The sequence below is a fragment of the Osmia lignaria genome, chromosome 14, assembly GCF_051020975.1.
Source record: "Osmia lignaria lignaria isolate PbOS001 chromosome 14, iyOsmLign1, whole genome shotgun sequence".
Taxonomy (NCBI): Eukaryota; Metazoa; Arthropoda; class Insecta; order Hymenoptera; family Megachilidae; genus Osmia; species Osmia lignaria.
The window spans coordinates 3,930,658-3,946,376 of NC_135045.1; the positions used below are offsets into that span (position 1 = coordinate 3,930,658).

A 15,719-nucleotide genomic window follows, 5' to 3' on the forward strand; every position below is an offset into this window, starting at 1 on the left:
AAACATTCGTTGTTTATATAATTTCTTAACATATTGTTTTTAATTCTGTTCTTTTCAATCTTAATGATCTGTTCAAATGAAATAGAATAAAGCACATTGATATTAACATAATAATAATTATTGCATTTGTTATATTTACATTTATATTTGATAAAAAGGACATGTATTTTAATAATAAAATTTATTATTTCTAATGTAGTCTCTAATAGTGATACAGTCTGATTATTTTAATTTTATACTCTTCTTAACACTTGCTTTAATACCAGATATTTCTCCAGCATAACGTGTCACTTCTTTCCTTACTTCTCTTACCTGTAAAATAAATAATTATATTTAAAAACTATCATTATATTAAACAATGATAAAAATGATATAAATACGTACAGCTCCTTTTCTACGAATTTTAGCTTTGCGATATTTGTTTCTATGTTTCACTCTGGGATTTCGTTGTTCTTTTTTACGATGCGGTGTTAAACCTTTATTCTTTGCTATTTGATATGTAATTGCTCTCTTTTTTTGACTATCAATTACAGTATCAATAATTTTAATATCTTTCACTTGGTTTTCTTCCGCCATATCTTCATCATTCTCTAAATTCTCTTCACTTACAGATTCTTTTTCTTCTATTTCAAATTCAGGTTCGGCTTCGGCTTCGGATTCGAATTCAGGTACAGATGAAGATTTAATTTTTTTTGCAGATTTCTTTGGATATTTTGATTTTTCCTTGGAACTATTATTCGTTTTCTGTTCATTACCGTTTATTTCAGCACCATTAAATATATTGTATAAAGGTTTGCCTTGTTTTTGTGCCTTTAATATCTCTTGCACTTCCTGCATCAGATTTCCTTGCCCTGATTCTAACTGATTTAATAATTGACGATACTGAGCTAAACGTTTTATAACTGGATGAGAATTTACAGGTAACCTTTTAGCTTTGAGCATTAAGTAAAACGAAATATTGATACAGTAATTTAATAAAAGATGATATTTTGTCTTTATGAAAGAAACAGCAGGACAACTGGGAAGTATATCCTTATTGACTAATCTCATAAATGGTGTTAGTGTGTCCCTTACTTCTCCCATACGATCTAAATAACATAAATTTATTCAATTTAGCTTACTTAATTGTAATTTATGAACTTTAGCAATTATTAATTGTACATATATACCTTTAAAATCATTTACAAGAGCCACAAATTCAGGACTTTCCTTCTGCATTAATGCTTGTTTCTGTCTTTTACTAAGTTTACTAAAATCACTTTTAACAAGCTGTTTAGTATCCTCATGACTTTCTTGCTCATCACTTTTTTTAGACTGTATAAAATCTAATCCAAAATCAGCATCATCTAATTGTTCTGCCAGTCTTTTTTGGATATTTCTAGCTTCTTGCTCTTCCAGTTCCGCTTCAGCTAAATCTTTCTGAGTAATGCTGGCAAAATCAGCATCAACATAATCTGTGGAATAATACGCTTTCTTCTTTTTACCCCAAGCCTTTTCATTTGGCAAATCAAAATCATTGTCCAATCCTTCGATATCAGATTCCATAGAATCTGTTTGCGCTTCATCTTCGCTATTAACTTGATCCTTTCCATTATCATCATTTAACTTATATACTTCATAATCACTGTCATAACTTTCTGAAGAATGTCTAGATCGTACATCCTGAAGTAATTTCCGTTCACTTTCTGAATATTCTTCCTCAGAATCTGTAACCTCATTCATATTTACATCCTCTAAATCCTCAGGTTCATAGTGCATTTCTGCTAATTTTGTCCTATTAAAAATAAATTATAAGAAGCAAATATAATTACATATAATATAAGTAAAATGATATATTTTTATTTTCAAGTTAAAAATATATACAGCTGGGGTAACATTTCCATAATCTTGTACTATTTTACAAATATTTCACCTTTTTCGGATTTTCATCTTTCCTTGCTAAATAAGTGTTACTGCTATAACTTTAAATCCAAGTATAATTAACTTTACAGCATTCTAAACAATAAACGATGCAAATAACACAAAACACGAGGGCTCAAAAATTCATGAACCCAATTCATGAAGTCATGATGTGAGCCGAAACTTTTTAGTAATTTGTTATAATAAACAGATTTTGTGATAACTGATAACTGTAATTGATTGGAAATCGTTTGTGATTTACAAATATATCATTTTCATTGTTTGTGAGTGAATAATTTCTTAATTATTTACAAGTTTGTTTTATAATAAATAATTGTAGTGCGCATGCGTTACAGATCCGGTCGTACCCATCACTAACTCGAACAAGTGAGTTCCACGATTTGTTCGTTTTTAGGTCTTATATTTCGCTACATCCGGTCGTACCCATCACTATTCCGAACAAGTGAGTTTCACGATTTGTTCGTTTTTAGGTCTTATATTTCGCTAGATCCGGTCATACCCATCACTATTCCGAACAAGTGAGTTTCACGATTTGTTCGTTTTTAGGTCTTATATTTCGCTAGATCCGGTCATACCCATCGCTATTCCGAACAAGTGAGTTTCACGATTTGTTCGTTTTTAGGTCTTATATTTCGCTATTTGTTACGGGGTCCTTGACACCCCGGCGGCAAAATATCGGCATGCAGCGTCGCCGTACCTCGGGGTCTCAGATACCCCAAATGCCGTAGTGTCGGTAAGCAAAGTGTGTCATTGGTGCCTCGGGGTCTCTGATACCCCGATGCCAAAATGTCGGTATGCATACAGTGTCACCCGTGCTTTGGGGTTCCTGATACCCCATGATGATATGTCGGTATGTAGCGTCGCCGGTACTTCGGGGTCTCAGATACCCCGAATGCCGTAGTGTCGGACAGCAAAGAGTGTCATCGCTGCTTGGGGTCCCCGACACCCCGGATGCCAAAATGTCTGTATGCAAACAGTGTCGTAGGGGCTTGGGGTTCCGGATACCCCAAGATGATATATCGGTATGCACAGACAGTTATTGGTGCTTCGGGGTCCTTGGCACCCCAGATGCTGAATTTATGGTATGCAAAGTTAGTCACCGGCGTTTTGGGGTCTATAATACCCCAATATGATATCAGGTCGGTCCGCAGAGGGTGTCATTGGCGCAGCGGGGTCCCTAACACCCCTCGATAAAATCAGGTCCGTATGAAAAGGGCACAACCAGTATCATTTTTTTCCAGAGTTTATTTAATTTACTTCATTTATTTTTTTTTGCTTATTAAATAAATTCAATGAAGGAGAATAACATTTATAATCATATCTCTCTTCTGGGTCTCAGCCGAGGACCCCATTTATTTTACTTTCTTCAGTTATTTGTATAATTTTATCCCTCATCATATATCCCTCGTTATTATTATATAATAACCCCCCTTTTTTTTTTTTTTTTTTTAACGTAGTGGAAATCTTCAGAAAGACACCTTCAGCCCCCCTGGGGAGGGGCCGGAGGTAGTGTGGGATTTTTACTCACTAAAACCACCACGGTGGCCTGCAGTAGGGCGGCAGGGAGAGTCCTTTGACCCTCCGCCATTTGCCAAAATCCGCCGACATCAGGGGCCACACCCTATGCCGGCTCTCCTCGGGCCGCGTGCAATTCCTATGGAATTCCTTTACATCCCTCGTTCCGTTACATCTCTGCATCCCTTACATCCCTGCATTCTTTCCATCCCTACATTCGTTTCATCCCTTCATTCCTTTCATCCCTACATTCTTTTCATTCCTATATTCTTTTCATCCCTACATTCCTTACATCTCTTCATCCCTTAAATCCCTACTTTATTATCATCCCTACATTCCTTACATCCCTTCATCCCTTAAATCCCTACATTCTTATCATCCCTACATTCCTTACATCGCTTCATCCCTTACATCCCTACATTCTTTTCATCCCTACGTTCCTTTCATCCCTACATTCCTTACATCTCTGCATCCCTTATAATAAATATATTATAAAGACTGCTTCGAGTAAAGGTAAGTAAATGTAAGTTAGTTCCTTTTTCCGCCGCCAGAGGGCGCTGATTCGACATCGAAATTTTAGTTCACATTTTTACCGCAAGAGGGCCAGAAATGGAGCATGATATAGTCCCTTTTTCCAAAACCAGATGGCGCTGATTCGACATCGAAATTTTAGTTCACATTTTTGCCGCCAGAGGGCCAAAATTTCGGCATGCTTTAGTTCCTTTTTTCAAAACCAGATGGCGCTGATTCCACATCGAAATTTTAGTTCACATTTTTGCCGCCAGAGGGCCAAAATTTCTGCATGCTTTAGTTCCTTTTTTTTAAACCAGATGGCGCTGATTCGACATCTAAATTTTAGTTCACATTTTTGCCGCCAGAGGGTCAAAATTTCTGCATGCTTTAGTTCCTTTTTTCAAAACCAGAGGGCGCAAAATTTCGATTTCGAATCAGCACCATCTGGTGGCGAGAAAAGGAACTAAATTTGTATAAAATCGCAGGCCTTATAGCCGCAAAAATTTTAACTTAAGTTCAGGGAGGTACTGGGATGTATGGAATGCAGGAATATAAATGATACAAGGATATAAAGGATACAGGCATGTAAGGGATGCAGGGATATAAGGGATGTTGGGATATAAAGGATACAGGCATGTAAAGGATGCGGGGATGTAAGGGATGTTGGGATATAAAGAAGGCAGGAATGTGAGGAAGCAGAGATGTAAGGGATGTAGAGATGTGATGAATGCAGGAATGTAAGGGAAGCAGAGATGTAAGGGATGCAAAGATGTAAGGGATGAAGAGATATAAGGAATGTCGGGATGAAAAGAATGCAGGGATGTAAGGGATGAAGAGATGTAAGGGATGCAGAGATGTAAGGAATGTCGGGATGTATGGGATAAAGATATGCAAGGGTTGCGGGGATATATAGAAAGCAGTGATGTAAGGGATGCAGGGCTATAAAGAAAGCCGGGATGCTGTAATGTAAGGGAGATGCTGATTTTGACTGATTTCTGAGAAAAACAGAATCATAGGAAGTAAAAATTGTGACTTCAGTTATCAATCGACCTGGGTGTCTGGGATCCCCAGAATCACGCCCTCACGAAAATAGGAACTCGGCCAGTCTTTTTGTATCTGTAGTCACTGCTGCCGTCGATGCTGCGGCGCAAGGAGGGCGATAATGGCTGTCAGGGCTTTGATACCTACTGCGCGGTCGGCCAAAGGACTAGTTGGATTATGGGGCGAGAAAGGAATTCTCGCTGCTGGCAGGGCAGGGGCTTTATGCAACGTCGAAAGGTGATGTCGATTATACAAGTTTTGAGAAAACTAGTAGCGGTAATTGTGCAACGTAGATTATTGGTTATGTAATCATGTCCTAACCTATAAAAGTATCGAGTATTCTATATACAAATATTATGAATATATTGTAGCCAACGTCGACACGGACATCAATGGCTACCGGATATCAAGGAATTCGAGGCGTTGCAGGCTGAGAAAATATATTATGGCGTCGAGGACGAATGGATACCACCGATGATGAGGGATGACGTACAGAAACAACCAGGAATAAAAAACATCTCGTTTAATTTCGGCCCGCAACACCCAGCGGCTCACGGTGTGCTGCGATTGATCCTCGAGATAGAGGGTGAAAAAGTGGTACGTGCCGATCCTCACATAGGTCTGTTGCATCGAGGTACGGAGAAACTGATCGAATATAAAACGTACATGCAAGCTTTGCCATATTTCGATCGTTTGGACTATGTCTCGATGATGTGCAACGAACAATGTTTCTCCTTGGCCATCGAAAAGTTACTGAATATAGAGGTGCCGTTAAGAGCAAAGTATATTAGAAGTAAGTATCCGAACAAGTTATTTTACCTGTTCGTTTCCTACTTATTTTTGTTCTTTTATAGCAATGTTTGGCGAAATAACGAGAATCTTGAATCACATTATGGGAGTGGGAACCCACGCGCTCGACATAGGAGCTCTGACACCGTTCTTCTGGTTGTTCGAGGAGCGAGAAAAATTGATGGAATTTTATGAACGCGTGAGCGGTGCTCGTATGCACGCAGCGTACGTACGTCCAGGCGGTGTTTCCTTGGATCTGCCGTTGGGCTTGATGGACGACATATACCAATGGTGTTCGCAATACGGAGAACGATTGGACGAAACGGAGGATCTGCTGACGTCGAACAGAATATGGATGGGACGTACGCGAGACATAGGAGTAATATCAGCGGAGGACGCGTTAAACTGGGGATTTAGCGGGGTGATGCTGCGAGGATCAGGAATCAAATGGGATATCAGAAAAGCGGCGCCCTACGACGCGTACGACCTCGTCGACTTCGACGTACCGATCGGTATCAACGGAGACTGCTACGACAGGCGAGTGAAGGAAAAAAAAACCATTTTGTATCTATTTGACATCGAATTTGTCGATCGCATTTAGCGGCATTCTAACCGATCGTTAATGGATTTTTTTTAGGTATCTATGCCGTATAGCGGAGATGCGTGAATCTCTAAAAATCATTTATCAATGTCTGAATCAAATGCCCGAGGGCGAAGTGAGAATAGATGACGCTAAAATCGTACCGCCTAGACGAGAAGAAATGAAGACCAGTATGGAGGCGTTGATTCATCACTTCAAGCTGTTCACTCAAGGCTTCCAGGTGCCGCCTGGTTGTACGTACACCGCGATCGAGGCGCCGAAGGGTGAATTTGGCGTTTACCTCGTGAGCGACGGTACCAGCAAACCTTACAGATGCAAGATCAAAGCACCTGGTTTCGCTCACCTGGCTGCTCTCCGTCACATAGGTCCATCCTGTATGCTTGCCGATGTCGTGGCCATCATCGGTACCCTGGATGTGGTGTTCGGTGAAATCGATAGATAATTCTTATGCGCGTTTTAGAGCAAGTTAATCTAATCGTCACCGTTCTATAGTACCGGTATATATCGTGTTTTCCATGCTCATACGATTATCTCGTATGCGAGGATGTACGCGTTAGATGAAACATACAAATAAAATGGATTCTTCGCTAATTTAAAAAAGAAAATACAAGTGTTGGCATTCGTTTATTTTCCTTTCTATCGGAAATTCGGTCGCGCGAATGAATTACCGGACGATGGAAAAGTCGTGTTAGACGAAGTCCGGTTGGTGTTTGTCCAACGAGTTGGCCCTTGTCGAAGGCTATAGAGGTAAATACCACGGGCGACGATGTTGCGTAATATTTACACAATCACGAATCTGCAACTAATCCGAATGTAACCTGTCCAAGATATCAAGGAAACGTCTTTTCGTGACGCGAGATTACAGAGATTACCTACCAATTAAAGGGTCAAGGTTCTGGTAATCCGTAATCTCGTCGTGTCCGGAGCAAGGACAGCGCGATTCATTATACAATTAATTGATAGCAATTATGTACTCGTTCGCGCCAACAAACGCGTCGTTTTACTCCTCCCTTTTCCTCATTCCCCTTTCCGCCCATCCGCTATTGACGCATCGCGTTCGCTCGCAACACTGTTGAACGAGTTATTTTTTTCTCTAATTGTAAGTAACGTGAATCATTAGATTACGTTTTTGCCCCCTCCTTTTCGGTAAGTAATCGATCGATCGATCGATCGTACGATAATTACCTGGTTGTCTAGATACGCTGATTAAGTCCCGAATTGAAGAATACACTCGGGGGGGCCAGTAATCAGAGTCGTTTAAATCTTCTTTTTCTTTAAACGCAGTATTTTTCTCTGCGTAATCCTCGGTAAAATAAACAGTAGATCCGTTTGTTTAAATAAATAAAAAATGAGGTAACGAGTAACATGGATAAGTTGAGGTTGTTGTCGGCGACGCGGAGGACGGCAGCGGTGGCGGCGGTGTAGAAGGTTGACAGGGGCATGTAAGAGCGGGGATTAAATGGGTGTGAGAAGCAGGTGGTAGGAGGCGTACGAACCGATGGAGAAGAGTATGGATGGACAGGACGAGAGACGGTGGTACACGGGAGCGAGAAAGAAAAGTTGAATCGTTTCGTTGGTGGGGATCGTGAGCATAAGGTAAAAGGTGTAAAGATGGAAAGGAGAAGAAGGCGAATGGTAAGGGTGGGGCGAATCGGTGTGTATAATGTAATGTAATGGAATGGAAGGAAGGAGCGCGATGGAAGCGAGTAACGGAGGAACGAAGGAACGTAGGAACGTAGGAACGGAGAAGTGGAAAAGAAGGAACGCGAGTGGGGTAATAATAAATCGTTCACCTGAATCGCGTGCTCACCCGTTCACGATGCAGTCGAACGGGAAGAGAGTCGCGTTCGTTCGGTCGTTGCCGCAGTGTTTCGGTTGATCTCGTAGCGATCGATTCGCTACGTTCCGTTTCTCTCGATCGGTATCTCCGCTTCGACGCGCGCGATCGATCCGCTTCGGCCTGGCGTTTGACGTGATCGAAAACGCGAGTTTTCTCGTAGGCCGTAGGGACACCCGCGTGTTTTTTTATTTATTTTTCTTTTATTCATCAAGTTAGACGCGCGCACGCGCTACACGGTTTCCTCGAAAAGGTTCGAAAAGTTAGCGCGCAACTTGTTGCCCGTCGAGACTAGGGAACAAGGAGTGGTCGTGATCGTGATCGTGTTTCGCGATCGGTACCGTCCGTCGAACGGAATCAATAAAGAGGAAATTTGTTTTACGGAGAAAGGTAAATCGGCTAGCGTGTAACCGTAGTATCGTTGCTTCGTTGTCGACGAATCGCCAGTGGCACACTTGTCGCTTGGAAAGCAGCATAGACTTTCTCCTTCTCGTTCATCGCACGACCGCGACGTCTTTCGTCTCCTTTTCCTCATCATCTTTTCTTTCTTCTTCTTCTTCTTCTTAGGAGAGACTCGCGGTTGGAACGTACGACAGGGTCGATTGCCTTAACTACGAGGTGAAGGAGAACGACGAAGAATCGGGAGTACGAAAGGTGAACGATTTGTAGAAAAAGTATCGCTGGTGACAAAAGCGATACGTGGTTCGGTCAGCCGTGGAAGGAGCGGAGGCAGGAATTAAGAGAGAAAATAAGAGAAAGAGAAGGAAAAGGAGTAGAGGGGGCAGGTGAGCGCGTGTGCGCGCGCGTTAGCGTTTAAAAGGAAGAGGGAAACGCTGGGCAATCAAAGAAAGAAGAAGAAGAAAAAGGAGGAGGAGGATAAAGAAAAGAGCGTTCCGTATCAGCGTAGATCCACGGTGACCGATCAAGATGAGGGTGCATCGTGGGATTTGCGCGAAACTTCAGGGAGGATTCCTGCGACGATGGTGTAAGTATGAAAGGAGGCGAGCGCCGTTCGTTAGGCAGCCAGGGTGCGCGTTAACGAGGTCGTTAAGCACGTTACCGGCGACGGAGAATCGGCGCTCACGCTCTGCTACTTTCTTAATTCGATTCGAACGACGTGTCATCTGTACGTTAACTCGATGAATCATCTCTGAACGATTCGATGCGACGACGCGTCGCGTCGCGTCGTTTTGCATTCGACGCTCGGTGGTCGATCGGTGTCATCGTTGTTTTTCGAACGCGCCGGTCAATCGATCTGGCCGTCGAGAATGCGAGCATACTCGAGCATAACCGCTTCGATACTTTCACTGAAAGACGGCGGCGAGTATACTCGTTGTCGGTGCTGACCCGCGAGCAGACGGTAAGCAATGGATTTTCTCTCGTTTAGCAGAGTTACACGGAGGTATCGGTAATAAACCGCTAGCGACGAAATGGCGAAGCGACGGAGTCGACGAGAACCTGGAATTTTTTCCGGGAAAAAAAACGATAGAGGACGAGACGAGAACGTGGTGCGCGCGAGGTGAGGCGACCATCGACGCTACGCGACGCGATGGCTCGATCAAAGTCGAAGTCGATATCGAGCGGAAAAAATGGATTAAAATAAAGGTTGAAATCCGGATGGGACACGTTCTTAGCCGGAGAACCGATAGCCACGATCTCGTAATCGTACAGCCTGGGGATATTATTCGCGCGTCAGAAAGTGAACTTTGCTACCATTACAAAGACCGGTCGAGAGGGGATGATACCTGCCGATTCCGGGATCGTCGTTGGGTTCTTTTTCTAGCTGATTACGCAACATTTCGACGCAATTTCCATCCTCGAACGAGTCCTTCGACTGGACAGGTTGCCGTTGACCGATTCGCGTTCGACACGACTCGAGAAGCCGTTTCGTTGGTTACGCGCGAAACTTTCCGAGTAAGAGCAGGAAGCACGGTCTTATATAATGCCGAGTAATTGCCGACAAGTACGCATAGGTTTGTACTCTAACGGGTGGAAAACGTCCTCCTTAGCGATCACGATTCGAAGAAGAAAATGGCGAGATCGATGAAAAAAAATAAGCGTCAAGTTTTCGTATCGCGACACGGTTTATCGAGCAAACGTTGCATTCCATTCGAGTTAATACCGAACAGAGGCGGCGGGGTCCGCGAGCGAACGAGCGAGCGAACGAGCGATGGCGGCCGACGGGTTTTCGACGTGCCTTCAAGGAGCTCGCGGAGAGGCGAGGCGGGTACATACAAGGCACATGGCTATGCCACGCTACGTTTTCGTGCGACCAGCTGTTTGCGCGTTTCTGCTTGGAAATTCGAGGATGACCTCGGTCGGTCCTGCTGGTCGAGGCGAACGGGCATCGCGAGGCCCGATAGGCGACTCGCGTCGACCGAAGGTGAACCGCTCCGATAGTACGCGACCTACGAAATTCCATCGGCCGCGGGACTGAGAGCCGTCGCCTCGTTCGCTAACGACCGTGTATAATTTCTGTTTTCTTTCACGCGCTCGAGCTCGCGTATTTAACTCTTGACCGCGGTTTCGCTCCGTCGCGTTTTCAGTCGACCGCGATTCGCTCGGTTCCCGGCCAACCGAGTCGCAACGAGATGTCTCTTTACCAGTAAAAGTAAGAGCTACGCAAATAACGGTAATTCGAATACGAAACGAAGCGAAACGATTACCGGGAAAGAATAAGTGTTTGAAGAATTTTTACGCTTACCGTAAGGTAATGAGAAACACGAGCGATCGCGCGATTGTTCTCCAAGCAAAGTATCCGCGAGTCGCAATCGATCGCCGCCGTGGTCGGTTCGCCTCGAGCAGCAAGGACGTTGGCGAGTTTCGAACGTTCGTGCGCGAGCGTTGATATCTCTGCTCCGTGGCTTCGTTTCTCGAGTAGATTACGCCAGCGGAGAACTGGCACGCCGCCTCTCTTCTCCCTTCCCTCCATATCCTACCCAATCCTTCTTACATATACGTCGTCGAACGAAAATTAATCGCGAACCCGGCAAATTTCTTCGCCTTCTTTCGATTTCTCAATCGGTTGATCGAGCGAATCGATCGGCGTTTGCATATAGGCGCGGTTGCTCGCATTCCACGCAACGCCGCGAACGATCAGCTCCGCGCGGACGAGCGAAAATATTTTCGAAATCCTTCGAGCATCGAATGGAAAAACAATATCGGTCGCGCAACCGTCGCACGTACGCTGGAAAGTTTGACCGAGGACTCGAGGTCGCGAGAAAGATACTTGGCCCGAAGGATTTTGTAAGGTCGAGCGCGTGACGCGAACGGTTCGCCGGATCGTGCCTCGCATTTCCGATTGGCGATGGTTCGCGGATCTCCGCGACGCGACGAGGCGGATGGAATAGGATCGCGTTTCTCGTTTCCTCTGGGAACGTTCCCTCGATTGTCCGCGGAGAAACGAGCCGAGAGTTCGGGCTACGTAATTGCGCTCTCGAGTTTACGCGGTCCACGAGATCGGCGAAACTAAATCGGTGATCGCGATGCGCCTTAATGGCGCTTGGTAAAGTAGGACCGCCTGTTTCGAAGGTCGTCACTCATGCCGCGTACGTGACTTTTCAGCTACGTGACTGAAAAATTAATCGAGAAGTTGCTAGATGTTTCCTCCATCGATCGCCGATTGTTTCGACGCGACTCGATTCTCGGCGTCGAGTTTCGTTTATTTCGATCGATCGTTCCGATGCAGCGACGCGCTCGCGGAAGAATCGTTCGGCGAACGATGACTGGTAAGACCGCCTTCGGCCTCGCTGCTTTTTCCGCAACATTTCCGCGGTACCTCGACGGAAACTCGACGACGCGTGGGTAAAACGAAAGGGAAAACGCGATGATTCCTTCCGGTGTGCGGGCACAACGCGCAGTTCGCGTCGCGGTAGAAAGCAAGGGGAGCGGTGGAGAGGCCGGGATCGTGACCGGCGATCCGGCTTTCTTTTTCAACTTACGTCTGTTTATTCGATAACCTGACCAGGACGATTCGACCTGATTTCAGGGGCAGCGGTTGCCGTTGGAGCGTTGATGATCATCGTGGCGGCAATTTTGGCGGCGGTCTTTCCGAAATTGGTCGACGTTCTGTTGAACAGGGAGATAGCGTTGCGCGATGGCGGTCGCACCTTCGGATGGTGGAGGGAACCCCCTGTTTCGCCCCAGCTGAGCGTCTACATCTACAACGTGACGAATGCCGATGGATTTTTGAACGACGCTGAGAAACCTACCCTCGAGGAGCTCGGTCCGTACGTGTACTTGCAACACTGGGAAAAGGTCGAGGTGAAATTCAACGACAACGACACGGTGTCGTACAGAGTGAAGAAGCAGTTTGTCTTTTCACCGGTAAGTGCTACCTACTGTATATATATTTCTTTATGTCCTTCGTTTTACCAACGTCTAGAAAATCTGTAACGATGGAAAGATCGATGGATCGCGGTAGAACGGGGTCCCGGGGAAAAGGGAAACGTGAAAGATAGGCGGTTTCTGGTCTCGTAAGAGGCTGCAGAGTAAGTCGTTTCGCGCGGTGTGACGCAACGCAGCTTGGTAACGATACGCGCGAGTTGAGTAAGATCGTAATAGCGGAGCAACGCGCTTCCGTGAATTAAAAGCAAAGCTAGACGGTTGCTCGACGTGGCACCGATTCGCCGAGTCTGTCCGCGCGACACCTCGTTTCCCAGAATTGTTCTTCTACTAAGCGGCAATGTGGGTCGAGCGGCAACGATCGGACCGATATCTTTGTTGCTTTCTACAAAGATGCGCGTCTCTGAACAAAAGAAGAGAAAAATAAAAAAAAAAAGAAAAAGAAAAGGGAAAGTAAAGAGATACACGGTGTGTAATGAAAAATTTCAGGAACTGTCGGTCGGCTCGGAGGATGATCTGGTGGTGGTGCCGAACGTGCCGATGCTTTCGGCTACCAGTCAATCGAAGCACGCGGCCCGATTTCTTCGATTGGCGATGGCCTCGATCATGGATATCCTTCGAATAAAACCGTTCGTCGAGGTATCGGTCGGTCAGCTGCTATGGGGTTACGAGGACCCGTTGCTCAAATTGGCCAAGGACGTGGTGCCGAAAGAGCAGAAGCTACCTTACGACCAGTTCGGTTTGCTGTACGGTAAGAACAGCACGATGCCGGATTGGTACACCATCTTCACGGGGCAAGGGGACATCGGCAAGTACGGGGTACTGGACAAGTGGAACGGAAAGAGCAGCCTCGGCCATTGGACCGTGCCGGAGTGCGACGGAATCGCCGGTAGCGACGGCAGTATCTTTCCTCCGCGCATCACCAAGCAGACGGTCCTGAAGATCTTCGACAAAGATCTCTGCCGGGCTCTGCCTCTCACCTTTAAGGTAATCGACCGTCGACGTTTCGAATCACGATGATTAATCGCGAGGATCGATCGTTTCAGGAGGAGGTAACGACCGCGGGTGGTGTACCCGGATACAGATTCGTTCCGGCGAAGGACGCGTTCGCCTCCCCGAGCAGATTGGAGTCGCAACGATGCTACTGTCCCGCAGGGCCACCCTGCGCACCCGAAGGAACCTTCAACGTGTCCCTTTGCCAATACGATTCACCGGTTCTCATCAGCTTTCCGCATTTCTATCTCGGTAAAATCCCAGCAAAGCGTATCGGTTGACCTCGTTCTCTCTCTCTCTCTCTCTCTCGAAAATTCAGCCAAACTGTCGTGAGAACCGCGGTGAGAACGCTTCTCTAACCAACAGAGAGACGTTCGCTTTCGCAAACGAACAACCGACGCTGAGAATTCTCTGCCCCCTCCCCATCTTGGACCATTACTCTACCGTTTCTGATTTTTCAGCTGACCCACGGCTACGAGAAGCGGTGAACGGAATATCCGCACCGGTACAAGAGAAGCATCAATTCTTCATCGACGTACAACCGAAGATGGGGGCGGCGCTGCGTGCCAAAGCGAGAGTGCAGATCAATCTAGCAGTGAGCCAAGTGCGAGACATCAAGCAAGTCGCCTCGTTCCCGGACATTATCTTCCCTATCATGTGGTTCGAAGACGTGAGTGTCTATGATCGCTTTCAGTCAACTTTTCCGTGGTCGCGTGGGCGGCGATACTTATCGCGATAATAGGGTGTAACGACGGGAAACGGTCGACGAGATAATTTAACACGCGTCCTCGCGAATTCACGGAACGCGATACGAATTCTTATCCGACCATTTCCACTGTTCCAGGGTATCGACGAGCTTCCAGCGGAGATGCGAAGCCTGATGAAGATGGCCGTGGACGTACCGCCGGTGGCGCGAGCCGCGGTATCCGGCGCACTGGCAGCGATCGGAACGATCGTTCTGATAGGCGCGTTGGTGTGCTTGGCTCGCGCCGCGAAACGCCAGGAGAAGCTTCACCTGAGCAACCCGTTGCCCTCGAACGCCACGTCCGGGAAGAGCGGACAGTTGAATCCGGCGTTCCAAAACTCCTCGGCTTCCAAGTAGCCACCGCGCGATCGTTCGCCGTTTATCTTCGAATTTCCAGCGAGATCTTGACGCGCGGCGACCCGCCTACGCGTCGGCCGGTTCGCGGTTATCGTACGCGACGCGAATCGACGCTATTCGGGTCGACGCGTTACCTGTACAAACTAGACGGACGGGATACCACTACGCTTCGCCGCGTAACGGTAACTCACCGGTTACGACGACTTTTATCTCTTTTTTTTTTTCTTCTTTTTTCTCGAAGAGGTTACGCGTTCTCATCTTCGGGCGGTCGCAAGATCGGGACCGTTTTTGCGCGTAGAAATATAAAGAGGATGAGAGAGAGGGTTGAGAGGGGGACAAATGTAGGTGAAATTTCGTCGAGGACTGTCCTCCGTATTGCGGTGGCCGACCAAAGAGTGTACGCGTCGGTGATGGATGCTGCCGACGCCGGGCAGCGTCGCCGAAGAAACAATTCCGTCCAAGGATCGATCGATCGCGGCTCGTCCTGGCTGCGATCCATACCATTTTCTTATTGTTATCGGTTGTTCGTTCGTCTCTATAACTATAAGTACACATGTATGTATGTATTCCGTTGTAAACGCGTTACTCGACAGATAGATTACGATTAGATATTTAGGTGAATTTAGTTTTGTACAACGGGCCGCGATCATTTAAACGATAGATAGCGAAATATCGTGTTAGCTTGGAACACGTGTCGATTCGCGATGAGTAAGAATCGACGCGGCGTGGAAAGTAGAGAGGAGTGGAAGGCGTGCGAAAAAGATACGAATCTCAGCTGAACGGTTTCGCGATAAACGTCCCCGGCGTCGGAAGAGACGCTTCGATTAATTGCGCGTCGAACGAAAGAAAAATGCGAGATCCACGTTTTATCTCGCTTCTTTGAAAGTGTCGTTCGACCTAGGTTATCAGCCTCGTTCGAGAAGCATCGCGAGAACTTACTCGTGCGTGCAACGATTCGTTTACGTTTAAGACTTTATCGCGAATCCGATTCGGTTAACCAAAGATTGCTTCGCGACCGTACGCTTTCGCGTTCGCCGCGAAACGGACGGATGAAAGGGAAGGCA

The 15,719-nt window shown here is 46.2% G+C and overlaps 3 protein-coding genes across 4 annotated transcripts; 2 read left to right on the plus strand and 1 right to left on the minus strand.

Annotated features, from left to right (window-relative positions):
• Positions 1-72: 72 nt before the first annotated feature.
• Positions 73-2,124, minus strand: Sas10 (UTP3 small subunit processome component Sas10). The gene is made up of 4 exons (XM_034330845.2): positions 1,913-2,124; positions 1,170-1,774; positions 385-1,088; positions 73-312 (listed from the first exon to the last, which is right to left on the minus strand). Exons 1-4 carry the CDS (start codon positions 1,927-1,929, stop codon positions 223-225), a joined length of 1,416 nt encoding a protein of 471 aa, XP_034186736.1. The 5' UTR covers positions 1,930-2,124; the 3' UTR covers positions 73-222.
• Positions 2,125-5,063: 2,939 nt separating this feature from the next.
• On the plus strand, positions 5,064-6,961 carry ND-49 (NADH dehydrogenase (ubiquinone) 49 kDa subunit). The gene is made up of 4 exons (XM_034330908.2): positions 5,064-5,226; positions 5,361-5,782; positions 5,844-6,315; positions 6,416-6,961. The coding sequence occupies exons 1-4, from the start codon at positions 5,111-5,113 to the stop codon at positions 6,819-6,821; spliced, it is 1,416 nt and encodes a 471-aa protein (XP_034186799.1). The 5' UTR covers positions 5,064-5,110; the 3' UTR covers positions 6,822-6,961.
• Positions 6,962-9,059: 2,098 nt separating this feature from the next.
• emp (epithelial membrane protein) lies at positions 9,060-14,879 on the plus strand. Of its 2 annotated transcripts, none has more exons than XM_034330882.2 (6): positions 9,060-9,201; positions 12,205-12,542; positions 13,050-13,547; positions 13,607-13,805; positions 14,015-14,223; positions 14,398-14,879. In XM_034330882.2, exons 1-6 carry the CDS (start codon positions 9,144-9,146, stop codon positions 14,653-14,655), a joined length of 1,560 nt encoding a protein of 519 aa, XP_034186773.1. In that variant the 5' UTR covers positions 9,060-9,143; the 3' UTR covers positions 14,656-14,879. The 2 variants fall into 2 exon arrangements, with proteins under 2 accessions (XP_034186773.1, XP_034186774.1); XM_034330883.2 differs by lacking the exon at positions 9,060-9,201 and adding an exon at positions 11,832-11,944.
• The last annotated feature ends 840 nt before the right edge of the window (positions 14,880-15,719 follow it).